General features: G+C 54.0%; 6 protein-coding genes across 6 annotated transcripts; 2 read left to right on the top strand and 4 right to left on the bottom strand.

The window, feature by feature from the left end:
• Nucleotides 1–745: 745 nt before the first annotated feature.
• On the bottom strand, nucleotides 746–1,277 carry PG985_015146 (uncharacterized protein; the record flags this gene model as incomplete). Its single annotated transcript, XM_066834912.1, has 2 exons — nucleotides 746–765; nucleotides 797–1,277. Coding segments are annotated over 2 exons (501 nt in total), but the record flags the coding sequence as incomplete, so codon positions are not given.
• Nucleotides 1,278–2,208: 931 nt separating this feature from the next.
• On the bottom strand, nucleotides 2,209–2,643 carry PG985_015145 (uncharacterized protein; the record flags this gene model as incomplete). The annotated part of the gene is made up of 1 exon (XM_066834911.1): nucleotides 2,209–2,643. One exon carries the CDS (start codon nucleotides 2,641–2,643, stop codon nucleotides 2,209–2,211), a length of 435 nt encoding a protein of 144 aa, XP_066677521.1.
• An 837-nt stretch (nucleotides 2,644–3,480) lies between these two features.
• Nucleotides 3,481–4,988, top strand: PG985_015144 (uncharacterized protein; the record flags this gene model as incomplete). The annotated part of the gene is made up of 2 exons (XM_066834910.1): nucleotides 3,481–4,644; nucleotides 4,722–4,988. The coding sequence occupies 2 exons, from the start codon at nucleotides 3,481–3,483 to the stop codon at nucleotides 4,986–4,988; spliced, it is 1,431 nt and encodes a 476-aa protein (XP_066677520.1).
• A 948-nt stretch (nucleotides 4,989–5,936) lies between these two features.
• On the bottom strand, nucleotides 5,937–7,610 carry PG985_015143 (ATPase; the record flags this gene model as incomplete). The annotated part of the gene is made up of 1 exon (XM_066834909.1): nucleotides 5,937–7,610. The coding sequence occupies one exon, from the start codon at nucleotides 7,608–7,610 to the stop codon at nucleotides 5,937–5,939; it is 1,674 nt and encodes a 557-aa protein (XP_066677519.1).
• A 1,057-nt stretch (nucleotides 7,611–8,667) lies between these two features.
• PG985_015142 (uncharacterized protein) lies at nucleotides 8,668–8,982 on the top strand (the record flags this gene model as incomplete). Its single annotated transcript, XM_066834908.1, has 1 exon — nucleotides 8,668–8,982. One exon carries the CDS (start codon nucleotides 8,668–8,670, stop codon nucleotides 8,980–8,982), a length of 315 nt encoding a protein of 104 aa, XP_066677518.1.
• Nucleotides 8,983–9,695: 713 nt separating this feature from the next.
• Nucleotides 9,696–12,373, bottom strand: PG985_015141 (uncharacterized protein; the record flags this gene model as incomplete). The annotated part of the gene is made up of 3 exons (XM_066834907.1): nucleotides 9,696–11,345; nucleotides 11,401–12,192; nucleotides 12,266–12,373. The coding sequence occupies 3 exons, from the start codon at nucleotides 12,371–12,373 to the stop codon at nucleotides 9,696–9,698; spliced, it is 2,550 nt and encodes an 849-aa protein (XP_066677517.1).
• Nucleotides 12,374–12,959: the final 586 nt, after the last annotated feature.

Raw genomic sequence — 12,959 nt, 5'->3', positions numbered from 1 at the left:
CCTTTGACGTGATATGTCGTCTTGTTCTCATAGGAAGATCTTACTTCATCATGCTTCGACCGAACCTCGTCACCAACCCTTTCCGACCTCATTGGCACGCGATTAAGCGAGGCACAATGTCACTGCTCCAGTCAGATATAGTCCGGCTAGGTAGCTGACCGGTCCACCGCGCGGCTACGGCACCCCACTTCACTCACAAGCTGGCGCCCTCCGGCTTGATCTTCTTCATTTCACAGCTTACCCGTCTGGCATTGACTTGCTTGTAAAAAATTTGTCACATTTACGATATAGATTTCTTTTGACCGTGATTTGTCATCAACAACTTCCGCAAGACACAAGGGCGCGATGGCAGAGTGGTCTAATGCGATAGACTAGAATTGAATCATTGATTCTAGGTATCTATTTCCTTCGGGAGCGCAGGTTCAAATCCTGCTCGCGTCGTCTTATTCTTCTTTTTTTTTTTTTTGGACATCAATCTAGCACCAGTATTGCCCTGTATCTGGTGACTTAATTCTTGTTGGTTGGAACGCATCCCGTTCCTAGCTCTTTTGGTCTTGGGTCGTCCGTCGTGATCATACATGCATGCCCTTAACCTGGACATAGGAAAATCTAGGCACTCCCCCAAACCACAGTGCATCACAACTGCCTGGGTAAGAATAAGAGGCTTGCAGAAGATGCATATGATTATCTGGTGGGGATCATGCCTTTCTGCTCCTTTACAATACAGTATTAGCTAGTGACCTCCTCAACTGGACTTCTTGTGCGCTTTCATGCGATATATTGGTTTTGAACAAACCGTGGGTCATCAGTTGTTGGCCCTCGTCATGGCCGACAACTGTTTCCTGCTGCGAAGAACATGTCAGTGGTACATCGTTTTCATTCCCAACGTCCACGCAGTTCGCGCGCCGGATAAAAGTCCTCAAGCCCGTCATGGTCGCACCTGGACCTCCAGGCAGGTCGTTATCAGTCGCCTCGTCCTGCTGCCATGCTGCTGAAAATATAATACGCCGGACGCGCATGTGGCCATGAACGGGCCCCTGCCCCTGCTTGGCGGTGCTCGTCGGAGGTTCCAGTCCCGGAGGCTGAGAAGCGTGCGGAAAACTGTCAGAGAGTCCATGAGTACCGCAACGGCCGCTTCCATGAGCTACCAAAAGAACTCCCTCGGGATGTCCACGCCAAACACTCCGCTGATGCTGCTCGTCCGGATTGTAGCTAAGCAGACCATGGACAGATTGAGGCACAAAAACACCCCGAGACTGATCTTCTGTTTTGTTCTGATCTTGGCACGGTGGAGGACAATCACGGCGATGCTTCCAAAGGGTATGGGTGTATCGCCGCATCAGCAAAACGATAAGTAAGGATCAAGTCAGTTTCCATGAATTATTACTCACTGAGAATGTCGGCGGGCGCATCCAGCCCCGTGACCGACCCGGTCAAAGACACATAGAGCAGGTTTTCGGAGCTATCGAAACACGCGTCTACATGTTCGTCAATATGCTAGGGTTTGGACAACTGTAGCGGCTAGTCACTTACACGCTGCCGACTCAAAATAGAGGCAAAGAATAAAAGGCTTCGAGACCATCAACATCCACGAAACGACAGTAAACCCAACTACAGATCAATAATAGCACTGCATTCTGACCACACGATGGACGAGCTCCTTGAAAAAGGCCAGGAAGGAGAACTTCACGAACAAGATCGTGGTCCAGGCCAAGATGAGGAACGTAGAATATTCTTTTCATCCCATTCTGTGCAAGGTGATTGAGCCTGGATGGCCAGTACATATAGCTGGCCAACCCCTATTGGCTGCTGGGTCTGTGTTGATAGATATGAGACGATAACGCTGGGCAATGGGACATGCCAGACTGCCCAAATCGATTGCTACACCTCAGTTGTCATCTACTGCCCAGCCGCATAGAAGGTGCATGATGTGGTACCCCAAGCGGAATGGGGGGGGGGGGTATTCGGGATAACCAACACCACCCAATGCTGAAAGCAGCCGGCTGTACCCTGCCGTGAAACCCATCTGATCCTGTAGTCGACAGCCACTCGCAACACGGGCGGGATGTACTGAGGTTCTGTCATTGCGGGACTCTTGCATCTAGAGTGCTCATCCTGTTTCCGGCAACCAAAGAAGGCTCATATGGAATACGCATCTGCGTCCCTAACATACCGAAAAGAGTGGTTTGCCAAGCCAAGTTTCTGTTGTTAACCATAATCCGCTCTTTGACCCGGCATCTTCGACAGAGGACCAGTGCGCGTCTCGGTCGGCACAGCCAGGGCGACGGCCTGCAAAGGTGTGAGAGCAATTATCGAAACAACCGAGTCTCTGGGCGATGCTCCTGATAGTCGATCGCTTCCTGATCCGTAAGAGAGGCTGGTACGGGGATTTGTCAAGCCCTGCTCATCCGGGCCCGGCAGTCCGCGGATTACCTTCTCCTGATCTCGGACGGATAGGCGCTTCTGGCCAGGAGGTTGCTCGTGCCTTTGATTGTCTGTTTTTGCAACCCTCAAGGCCTGGTCCGTCCACTCCTCATGTAAGACGAAGGATTTGGTTTTTGACAGGAACTGAAATTTGCGACCGTACTTAGAGGTCAGATATCCATGAGAGGAAGCATAGGCAGCCACCCCGACGAGCCTCATCGAGATGAAGCTTATGATGTCGTTCCCGCAGGCTGGCAATCGATCGATCGAATGGTATTGGTCATTTAACTTTCCGATGAAGATTTCTGTGGCTTGCAAGTCGCAACATTCGGTTCTGAAACGTTTGGAGTTGTCACCCGGGGTTCGGGGGGACCGGTCTGCGAGAGCACGTTCATTTCAGTCCGGGGCTTGTTTCGGGCCTTGACGCCACATTCCCGTGGCCCAACATCAGACCAAACACCAAACCGCCTGCTATGTCGTCAGAACGCCTACGCATATAAAGCTCGTCGGGTGTGGCAAGACCATTCAAATTACCAGCCGAGGCCGCATCACGATGAAGAAGTCCATTGAACGGCACATCGAATGGCCGGTCAGGAATCGCGGCGAGAATCAGATTAGATAGTATATTGGGGACCAGATTGGCACCACAGACGCAATATGTCAACCGAAAATTACGAGATTGTTTAATCCGATGTCAGAGCAGAGCCGCTTCCCCCGAGGTTATGTAGATGACACAGAGGGTAACACCTTGGGCCTAACTCATCATAACTAGGGCACGTCACCTCAATCAATGAAGGCCAGTCTTGGGCCCTTGCCCTTGAAAGGTTGCGGGTTCCTCCGTCGGGGCCATCTCTCTTCTTCTCTCCCTGTATCTACAGCCTGCTTTCTTCCAACTACGTACTCGTTACCCTTCGCATAATGAACCACCGCTGGGCACACTGACAAGCAAACGCAGGCATTCAGTCTCGGTGGTCCTCGCCACGCTCTCTTAGGGGCGCTCTACGACGTCCCGTCCTACGGAACTTGCAGGCTCAAGTGTAATAGTAGGATCCTAAAATGAAAAAGCTCAAATGCCCTCTTTCCGAAATCTGTGAAGATGGCTGCAAGACCGCGGACGGTACCCCGGTGCTGCCCCAGCAGTGGCCGCGCTGGAAGAAGGTGGCGACGTCGCTGTTCTCGCTGCTCCCCGTCGTCACCATCATGTACACGACCACCTCGCTGAGCACCGCGGTTCCCACGGTCCCGGCCCTGTTCGCGACGTCCAAGACGCTGGCCAGCTTCTCCTTCAGCATCCCCTTCCTGGGCATGACGTCCGCGCCGCTCTACACGCCCTACCTCTCGAACCGCTTCGGCCGCAAGCCCGTCCTGCTCGTCTACTTCCTGCTGTACGGCGCCGTCGTCCTGGGCTTGACCTTCGCCCACACCGTGGGCCAGCTGCTGCTGCTGCGCTTCCTCATCGGCCTGCTCGGCGGGCCCTGCATCGTCATGGCCGAGGGCACGCTCTCGCAGCTCTGGCCGCCCGAGCGCCGCATGACCTACTACGCCGTCCTGGCCTTCACGCAGTACGTCGGCGCGGCGGCGGGCTGGCTCGTCGGCGTCGTGGTGCTGCAGGTGTTCGGGCTGCCCTACCTGTCCATCACGGCGCTGCTGTACGCGTCGCTGACGCTGGGGGCGCTCTTCTTCGTGCCCGAGACGTGCGCGCGCAAGATCCTGAAGCAGCACAGGGACCTCGACGACGACGAGATGGAGGGCTGGTGGCGGCCCGCGGTGCTCTGGGCCACGACCGTCGAGCTGGTCCGCGGTGGCGTCCTGCAGCCGCTGAGGATGCTGGTCCGCGACCCCATCGTCATCGTCTGCTCCTTCTACCTCGCCCTCAACTACGCCATCGTGTTTCAGTTCTTCATCAGCGGGCCCCTACTGCTCCGGGACAAGTACGGCTTCACCTTTGGGCAGACGAGCCTGGCCTTTGTGGGCATGCTGATTGGCGCCATGGTCTCGCTGACGTACAACATCCTGGTGGACCTCTTGGGTGCGTGGAAGGGCCCCCGAGATGCGTACGGCAAACCCCGGATGGAGAATAGGCTCCTACCTGCACTAACGGGGGGCATCATGCTTTCGTCCGCACTGTTCGCTGTGGGCTTTACGGTCAATGCCAGGGGGAATGTCAAGCTCGTATTCACCGGCATTGTCATCCTGACCTGGGGAACCATGGATATCCTGGTATGTCGGAACGAGCTCTGCCGGTCCATCATTGTCTTGATTTGTGTTGCTGCTGACCATCTACTCAATCATAACAGGTCTCTTTAATTTCGTACGTCTCCGACGCATACTCCCGGCAGCAGGCCATGACCGCCCTCACGGCCATGGCGTTTGCGCGCTACTTCTCCGCGGCCTTTATGCCGGTCTTCGCCTTGAAGTTCGCCGAGGACTTGCCGACCAAGATGCTCTTCGCCGGCTACGGCGCCACGACCCTTATCATGCTGCCCGTTCCGTTCGTTCTTTTCTTTCATGGGGAAGAAGTTGATCATGAAGAGTGGATACAGTCGCCGCGATCCCGACCATGATAGATATGTAAAAAGGGAGGAGACGGAGGAAGATTCGGATGTGGATGAGATACTGGATGAGAAGGCGAGGAAATAATTCGGGACAAAAGGAATGAAATGTGTTGTCGTCGAATGCTTGGCGTGCACTCAACATGTACCTGCTTGATTGACTGTTGAGCTGGTTCTAGTCATGTTAATATGCGTCCTTCACTTCTTGCTCCCGCGCTTGGATCAGCTTTAGTAATAGCATAATAGCCCTTTTAGCAGGTAATAACATAAGATAGCCGATGCAGTCCATTGGTCACAATGAGAGCGATTGATTAACGGTACCAGCTAACCATAGCAAACGTTGTACTCGCACAGCACTCGGTACCCGCGAGATTGACTTAGACCTTGGACAGTATTATGCCGAGACATGATCCTACTATGACCTCTGGAGCGAGTATTCCCTTGTCTGACCTTAATCTCCATACACGAGCTCTCTGTGTAGCTCACATGCTTATGAATCTATCACAGATCCGTTGAACAGGTTGGCACAGTCGTCACGTGACCTGAAAAGGGGTAAAAGGGGGCAAGTTCTGATCTGCGCGATAGACCAACAAATATGCCAGCATCGGCATGAGTCTGACAGTCGCCTGGAGATGAAAACTGACTATTGCTACTTGTTCAAGACATATGATTACCTTTCATCGTGTACGTCGCACCGGCCACCAAAGACACTTAGGCTGATTGTGAGATCAAGTCATGTAATGTGAGTAACAAGGCAAGACGAGTGATAATTTTAGGATTCTTCTTCGGCCCTAAATCATTTCTTACCGGGGAAGTTTCACATCGGGCTTATCTTGTTCGCGAATGTTTTTACTATGCTTCATTGCCTATCTAAAGAGATCCATAAAGCTTTCAAAAAGCTTCTTACTAGAAAGGCGCCTGACTCTATCCATAATAGCGCAAGAAGTAGCACCGAACGAATTAATTCAACTCCCGCTGCTCCGACCCAATCCGCTCCTTCACCAGCTGGTCCAAACCCTCCACCGCCGCGCAGGGCGACTCCTCATGGTCAAAGAAATGAACCTGGAGATCGGCCGGCGTAAGGGTTCCCGGAGGGATGCGCGCGCCGAATTCGACAGCATGTCGGCGCAGCTCAGCGTCGGCCATCGCGGCGATCGGGGGAGGAGGCGATGCGTTATCTTTCTCATCCTGCGCCTTGCGCATCTGCCGTATGGCCGTGCGGAACCGGGCGTAGATCTCGAAGAACATGGTCTCGGCGCACTTCTGGCTGACGTGGCCCAGGTAGATCTTCTGGTCGACGCGGCCGGGGCGGACCAGGGCCGGGTCCAGCTTCTCCGGGTGGTTGCTTGACATGATGACGATGCAGCCGTCGGTCGAGTCCGGGCCGTCGATGACGTTGAGCAGGCCGGACAGCGTGAGGCCGTCTCTCGATTTCGGCGGGAACTTGGACTTCGTCTTCTTCTCGGGTTCTTCGGCAACCGCCACCGCCTCGCGCGTCCCGGAGCTGCTGACGCAGTCGATGTCCTCCAGTAGCACGATGCAGTTCTTGGGAAGCGTCCTGAAGAAGGCCTTGAGCTCCACGTCGCAGGTGAGGTTGGGCACGTCGAGGATGTAGAGAGGCAGCTGGAACTCACCGGCGAGGGCCAGCGAGAGCGACGTCTTGCCTGTGCCCGGGGGCCCATGAAACAAGAGACCCAGACGGCGGGGCACGGAGCAAACCGCGTACATCTGGGATCGGTGCGGGTTCAAGTAGCGACGCATCTTGCTCAGGAGCTCCGACTTGACCTTTTCGTCAAGGTAGACACTGTCGAGCCGCCGCATGGCCTTAGACTCGCCCCTACCCCAGTAGCCGTCGTAGTACCCGTCGTCGTCCCTGGTCATGGGGGGCATGGTGTATACAGGAACGACCGGGTCGTTGGGTTGATTGTGGAGCTTCTCTGCGGCCAGCTTCTGGCACGCCTCAAGTAACTTCATGATGGGGGCAGTCGAATAGCCCAAAGTTAGAATCTTGATGGGGCCGACGTTGCTCGAGGGGCGGTTGGAGCTCTGGCTCGTGATACGGGAACCGTTGCTAGAAGATGCGCCGCGTCCCACGTCACGGTAGATCCAGAAAGGGCGCCAGCCTTGCCAGATTTGCATGTCCTGATACACTGGGTTGAGAGATACCTTGCTGTCCTTTTTGGGCGGCGATCGCTTCGTTTGGCCGGTCATCGGATTATGGACCGAGATGGCCCCCGACGTCGCCGTGAAATCGTAGTAGCGACGTTTAGGCAGCTCCTTCTGCGCGATCCACGACTCAACGTTGTGATGGAGATGATCGTAGACGGGGACTGTGACCGAAACCGTCAAGGACCGGAGGACGAATTGTTTGAGCCAATGGTATCGGTTGATGAGTGCTTCGATGACCTTGATGGCGCTGCCAAACCACAGAGGGGCGGTGAGGGCGAGCTGATGGTTCGTGGCAAGCTTGTACAAGCCGGGAATCTTGAGCATGGCCTGCTGGATGCGGAAGAATACTTGTGCTTGACGAGGTCCCAACAAATTGGTGATCCGAAGAAGGCTGAGCACGTATACGGCAAGCGCAGAGGCCCCCAAGGCCGTTGCAGGAAGCCGGTAGTCGTTCCGCGTAGCCATTGTCGAGTATGGTGACGTGTTGTGGAACAAATTGTATGGCACAACGGTTTTGCGAGCAGAATTATTTGGACTTAAATAATTCGTGTTGCATGGTTTTGGTCAAACCAAAGCAGAGAAAAACTTGGTTGTGGGTTAAGATTATGGAAGGCACCGGAAACACTCAACCAAATTCCGTATAGTGGTTGCTTATGCGCAATTAACATTTGGTTCACATGGCTTTTACTGTTGTGTCTATTCTGTTATTCGGCGATGATGTTGTTCATTGATGCTGTTTCCATCTCATCACCTCATCGTATATGTAGACAGTTGCCGCAATGATGAAATTCGTTGCCCGGGAATTCCACTGAAAGGCATTGCCTCGACATGATTTTGTGAGCCTCCTATTCATGATAGAGCAATTTCGTATGAGTTGGAATAAGGGAAACAGTAACCTGAAATGGGGAAAGACCATCGCCGGCAGGACCGAAGGGGTGAGACAGAAACCATATGAATATCTCAGTCAGCCTCAGAGGCGGTCGACTCGAGTTATCCTCACCGATCTGTCGGACAACCAATGAAATCTGTGCAAACATCGAAGTTCCCCATTGTGTCTTTGAAAGGACAAAGAGTCTGGGGGTCTCATCTCAGCACAGGATCCCGAGATGCAACAAATAGCCCTTGCCATTGTTCACCCACATGTGCTTTGTTCGGGCTCCCCTATACCACTTCATTCATCCTTATGCGCAATAGCAACTTTATTATACCACCGTGGTCGATGCGGTCAAACAGCCTCCCCCTACAGTTTCAATATTCATGTTTTGCAAACGGATGGGATGAGCATGGAACAAGCAATGAGATGGAAAACACCAGGGGTGATGTATTGTTGTCTCCCAGGCACTCGCAGATTCTATATAACGAACCCATGACCAGACCGAAGAGATGTGACTGTACCATGCCATTGAGTCAACACCATCTTCACCCTCAAACCACCACCAACTTCTTAAACGCATTCTACTCATAACCACCTACAACCAACTCTCTCTATTGATCTATCTATCCCACGTCTTAAACCACCACCATGGGCCGAGGAAGCTACGACACAACCGGCACCCCCAAGCCAGCCCCGCCAAAGCCCCAAACCAGAACCACGACCTACCTCATCTCATCCGACAACAATGACGACGCAAGCAATATGAACAGCAGATTCGCGCCGCTACTCAACCACAGCCGTCTCGACCCGCCCCTCACCGAGGGCGGCTTCCTCGCCGACCTCGGCCGCGGCGGCTACGACATCAGCAACAGCCCCAAGCCCGCCCCGAGACCGCCGCGCCCGGGCTCGCCGACGCCCAAGCCGCCGCAGCAGCCCAAGCCGGACCAGCCGCCGCGGAGCTAAGCGTGTCGTAGGCTGGGGCCGGGCCAGGCCTCTTCCCTCTCACGTTTCCTATCCGCTGCTACAACCAATCTTCGCGATACCGCAATACGATGGAGAAGGAGAAGCGGGGTCTGAATACCAGAGGTGGGAGGTAGAGAAGACTATGTGGAGTGGAGGGTGATAGGGGGAGGGGACGAGGTGAGGTATAGAATGATGATGTCAAATAAGTTGGTGTGAGGGCAAGTATGAAAGAGTACTTAACATATTAGAGGGAATTGAAGATGATCATTGCAAAAGTCAATTAAGCGTTAGGTATGAGTTAAAATTGATAGTGAAACGTATCATGAAAGTCAACATCGTGGCAGGTAACGATGCAACCATTGAAGAAACAATCGCAATCTCTATCAACAAGTTGAGGACTAAAGGCATCATGCACGCTTGCAATAACGTCAATCATCATGTCACGAAATGTAGAGTCAACGAGTAGTAACAGAATCATTTTGTGACGTATTAGGTGGATGCTGATTAAGTAGCCGTACAAAGGGAAAAAACAACGCAAAGAGCCAAAGGTATCATCGTGTTTCCTGCCATGAACATGGATGGTCGCATCGCGACCGGGGTATAACCTGTCCATCCATCAACCATCCCCCACCCTCCCCGTTTTCGTACAAAAGAAAAAAAAAAAGAGTAAATCAATCAAGACCGCACTCCTCATCATGATTTTCGTGACATTCCTAGATGGTCACCGTGTTGCTGGTGTGGGGATTGGTACCCAGGGGCGACGTGGCGTCCAAAGGCTTGGAGTGGCCGTTGAGCGCGTTGCCGTTAGAGTAGCCATCCCCGCTCAAGGCGCCATTGCCCAAGGCGTTACCGTTGGTGTGGCTCCCGGTCTGGCTGGTCAGGTTGTGGGCCTTGCGGGTAACGGTGGGAGCACTGGGCAGGTCCTTGCTCTTGGAGGCTTGACCAATGGAGAAGACAGGGCTCTCCCACTTCTCGCCCTTGCGCGCCAGCTCCTTGTACTCGGTAGCCTTGGAGCTGATTCCGCCAGGAAGCTGGATGTTGGGGAAGATGCTGTCCTCCTTGGTGACAGCCATGTTAACCTTGGTCTGGCTGGCCACCGACTCCGCCTTCTCCTTGCCTTGCATCGCTCGCTTCTGGAGAGCCGTGACGTAGCGCTGGTAGATGTTGGGAGCCTGCTCGGGGTTCTCCTTGGCCTCGTCAAGTGCGCGATCGGCCTCCAGCTTGACTTGGTACATGAGCTGATCGAACTGGTTGAACTGCTCCTTGAGTTGCTTCTCGGCGACCTTCTGCACAGCGGGGCGGAGGACCTTGAGCATAATGGGCTTGAACATGCCAAAGAGGACCTTGTGGTTCGACTTGACCAGCTTGACCTGCAGGTTGGTAACATCAACGTCGACCTTCTCAATCTTGAAGAAGTTCTGACGGTCGTTCTTGTCAGCCGAAGCCAGCTTCATGCGGAAGCAGAAGCCATCGCCGCCCATGAAGAGGTTAGCGACACCAGTGTCGGTGATGGAGGGGAATCCCTGCTTCCGCTTGACGTAGTAGCTAACATCGCGCAAGTCCATCTGGATACCGGTGACCTTGACGTCAAAAGCCTGCCTGTTCTTATTGGCAACGCTCTTGCGGCCCCAGCGGAAGTAGTGGTCGCTAGCAATCTCAAATACGTTGGGCATGAAGTTGTCACTCTCCAGAACAAGGTTCTCCACCACAGCATCGATCATGGGGTCGGAGAACTCGATGCGGGGAATGGGGATGTAGGCGATGTTCTCAAAGGCGGAAGGAATAATGATCTCGGTCAAATCCTTGATCAAGTGGGGCTTGAACGTAGGCTTGCCGTTGGCATCGTTGCCAAGGTCGTTGAACAGCTTCTGGAGCGACTGTCCGAAGCGCTTGTTCATTGGGTCCTCGTCGAACTGAGTACCGAGGAACTTGATCTCGTCGACAATGCGGTCGGTGTGCTGGCGGTAACGGTCGCGGAGGAGGTAGTTGCCGTGGTCGTACAAGCGGTTCCACTCTCTGGTCGAGTCCTCCTCCATGATGTAGCCCTGCTCCTGGAGGCAGCGGCGGACGTACTTGTTCATAGACTTGAACCAGTTCTTAAGCTCAGGGTCCCTGTCTGCGTCCTCGTAGACGGTCTTGATAGAAGACCAAAGGTCGTCGCTGGAGGTACCGTTGGCGAAACGCTCAATCAGAGTCTTGAGGTCAGCCTCGGCCTGGGCCAGACCAGAGCGGCCTTCCTGGACGGTGCCAGTAGCACCAGTAGTGACCTGCCTGGCATGGCCGCCGTATTGCTCGGCGAGATCGAGCAGGGTAGTAATGGCCTGCTGGTAGTCGGGGTGTTGCTGGCACTCAAGAACCATTTTCTGCGGTGGGTTAGCAAAGTCATGTAGTAGACATGCGACAAAGGTTAGAGCTTACCTTCAGGCGCCAGACAGTCTGTTCGCGACGCTCCTCGGGCATCTTCTTGGCAAGGTACTGCTTAGTGCGCTCTCGGTACTGGGCAGCGGTTTCCTTGGCTGCTGCCTTGGTTTCAACAGCCTGCTGGCGGTCCGCCTCCGAAGTGTTCTCGTGAAGACGATCTTGAGCAGTACCCTGAGCGGCCTGCTGGCCGGCTTGGTCGTTGATGCCGCTCGGAGAAGGCTGGGCAGCATCGACACCGGCTGCGGCAGCGTCCTTGGCATCCTCCTTGGGGTTGCCCTTGTAGAAGTTCTGGAGCTGAGACTTCACGTTGTCCTTGCTCATGTTGGGGGCATCGTGCCAAGTGTTGTCTTGGGCAGGCCTATCGATTTGGTTGAGCGCATCGCCGTCAGGTCGCACCTTGTTGGCGGTGTTGGTGGCGGCGTCACCAGCCATGTCGCGGAGGAGAATGGTAGCGTCGTTGAGCAACTTGCGGAACTGTCCGTTGGTGATGAGCAGAGTTCCAAGTGTACGCAGACCTTCCATTGCCTGGTTGCCATGCTGCTGTGCGGTCTCCTTGTTAATGGGGACGCCCGGTGTGCTGACGGCCTGGGGGTTGAACTGGGTCGTCTGCCAAACGAAATCCTGCAACAGATTTCCCTCGTTCTTGGACAGCAGCAAGTTCTTCGCCTGGTTTACGACTTCGCGGAAATCGCCAACAAGCGCACGGCCTTCTGTCGAGAGTTTGCTGGACGGGTTGGCGAGGGCCTTGGAGGCGAGGAAGCTGTTCAGTGCGACATCGATCTGGTCATTCTGTAGAGCGAGTCGCGTGTTAGTACTTTGGACACGAACAGGATTCAAAGTGTTGGGAGCAGGGAGAACATACGGATGGCACCTTGCCAGCCTGGAATGCGTTGATGATACCGTAAATTTGCAGCTTGCGGTTGACATCGGCCTCCTTCTGCTTCACGTCTGTAGGCTTGTTGACAGACATGGTGGAAACTGTTTCGCGGATAGTACCAATTGGTGGTTGTGTGTTGTTGGCCAAGAGGTGGTTGGGTTGTTGATGAATATAGGGCGGGTTTTTGGTGGTATTAAAGCTTGAATGGGGGTATACAGGTAGCAAGCTTGGGGGGTATCACAACGAGAAAAAAAGAATACTGCTTAGTAGATGTTTAGGTGGGAGCGAAAAAGCAGGACCTGGTGCGAGGATCTGGGGAGGAGAAAGGTTTTATGAAGTTTCAATGAGACCAAAGGGGGAAGAGAAAGGCTTGCGGCAGGTTTTCTGTGCAGTGCCAAGTACTGCATGTACTCTGCCAAAGGGTGCTCAAGTGTTGAATGGGTTGGCTGGTGGTGACGTGAAACATTGAGTTGTGGTACGTCATCGCAGGATTGGCATTTGCGACCCGTCTGCCGTTCTGCGCCTGCTGGCTGCTAACTTCAATGCGAGGCCTTCCTCTGGATCTTCCCACTTCCCTCGCGCCAACGCTTCCCCCAAGGCCCGAAAACAGTCTCAATCCAGGCCGCTAAGCACACGCTACTATCCAGGAATCATACAATCTGCGAGATTACATAACCTT

The sequence above is a fragment of the Apiospora marii genome, assembly GCF_038362585.1.
Source record: "Apiospora marii strain CBS 49790 chromosome Unknown utg000012l_segment0_segment0, whole genome shotgun sequence".
NCBI lineage: Eukaryota > Fungi > Ascomycota > Sordariomycetes > Amphisphaeriales > Apiosporaceae > Apiospora > Apiospora marii.
Note: the sequence above shows the minus strand (reverse complement) of the source record. Positions and strands in the feature narration are given on the sequence as shown.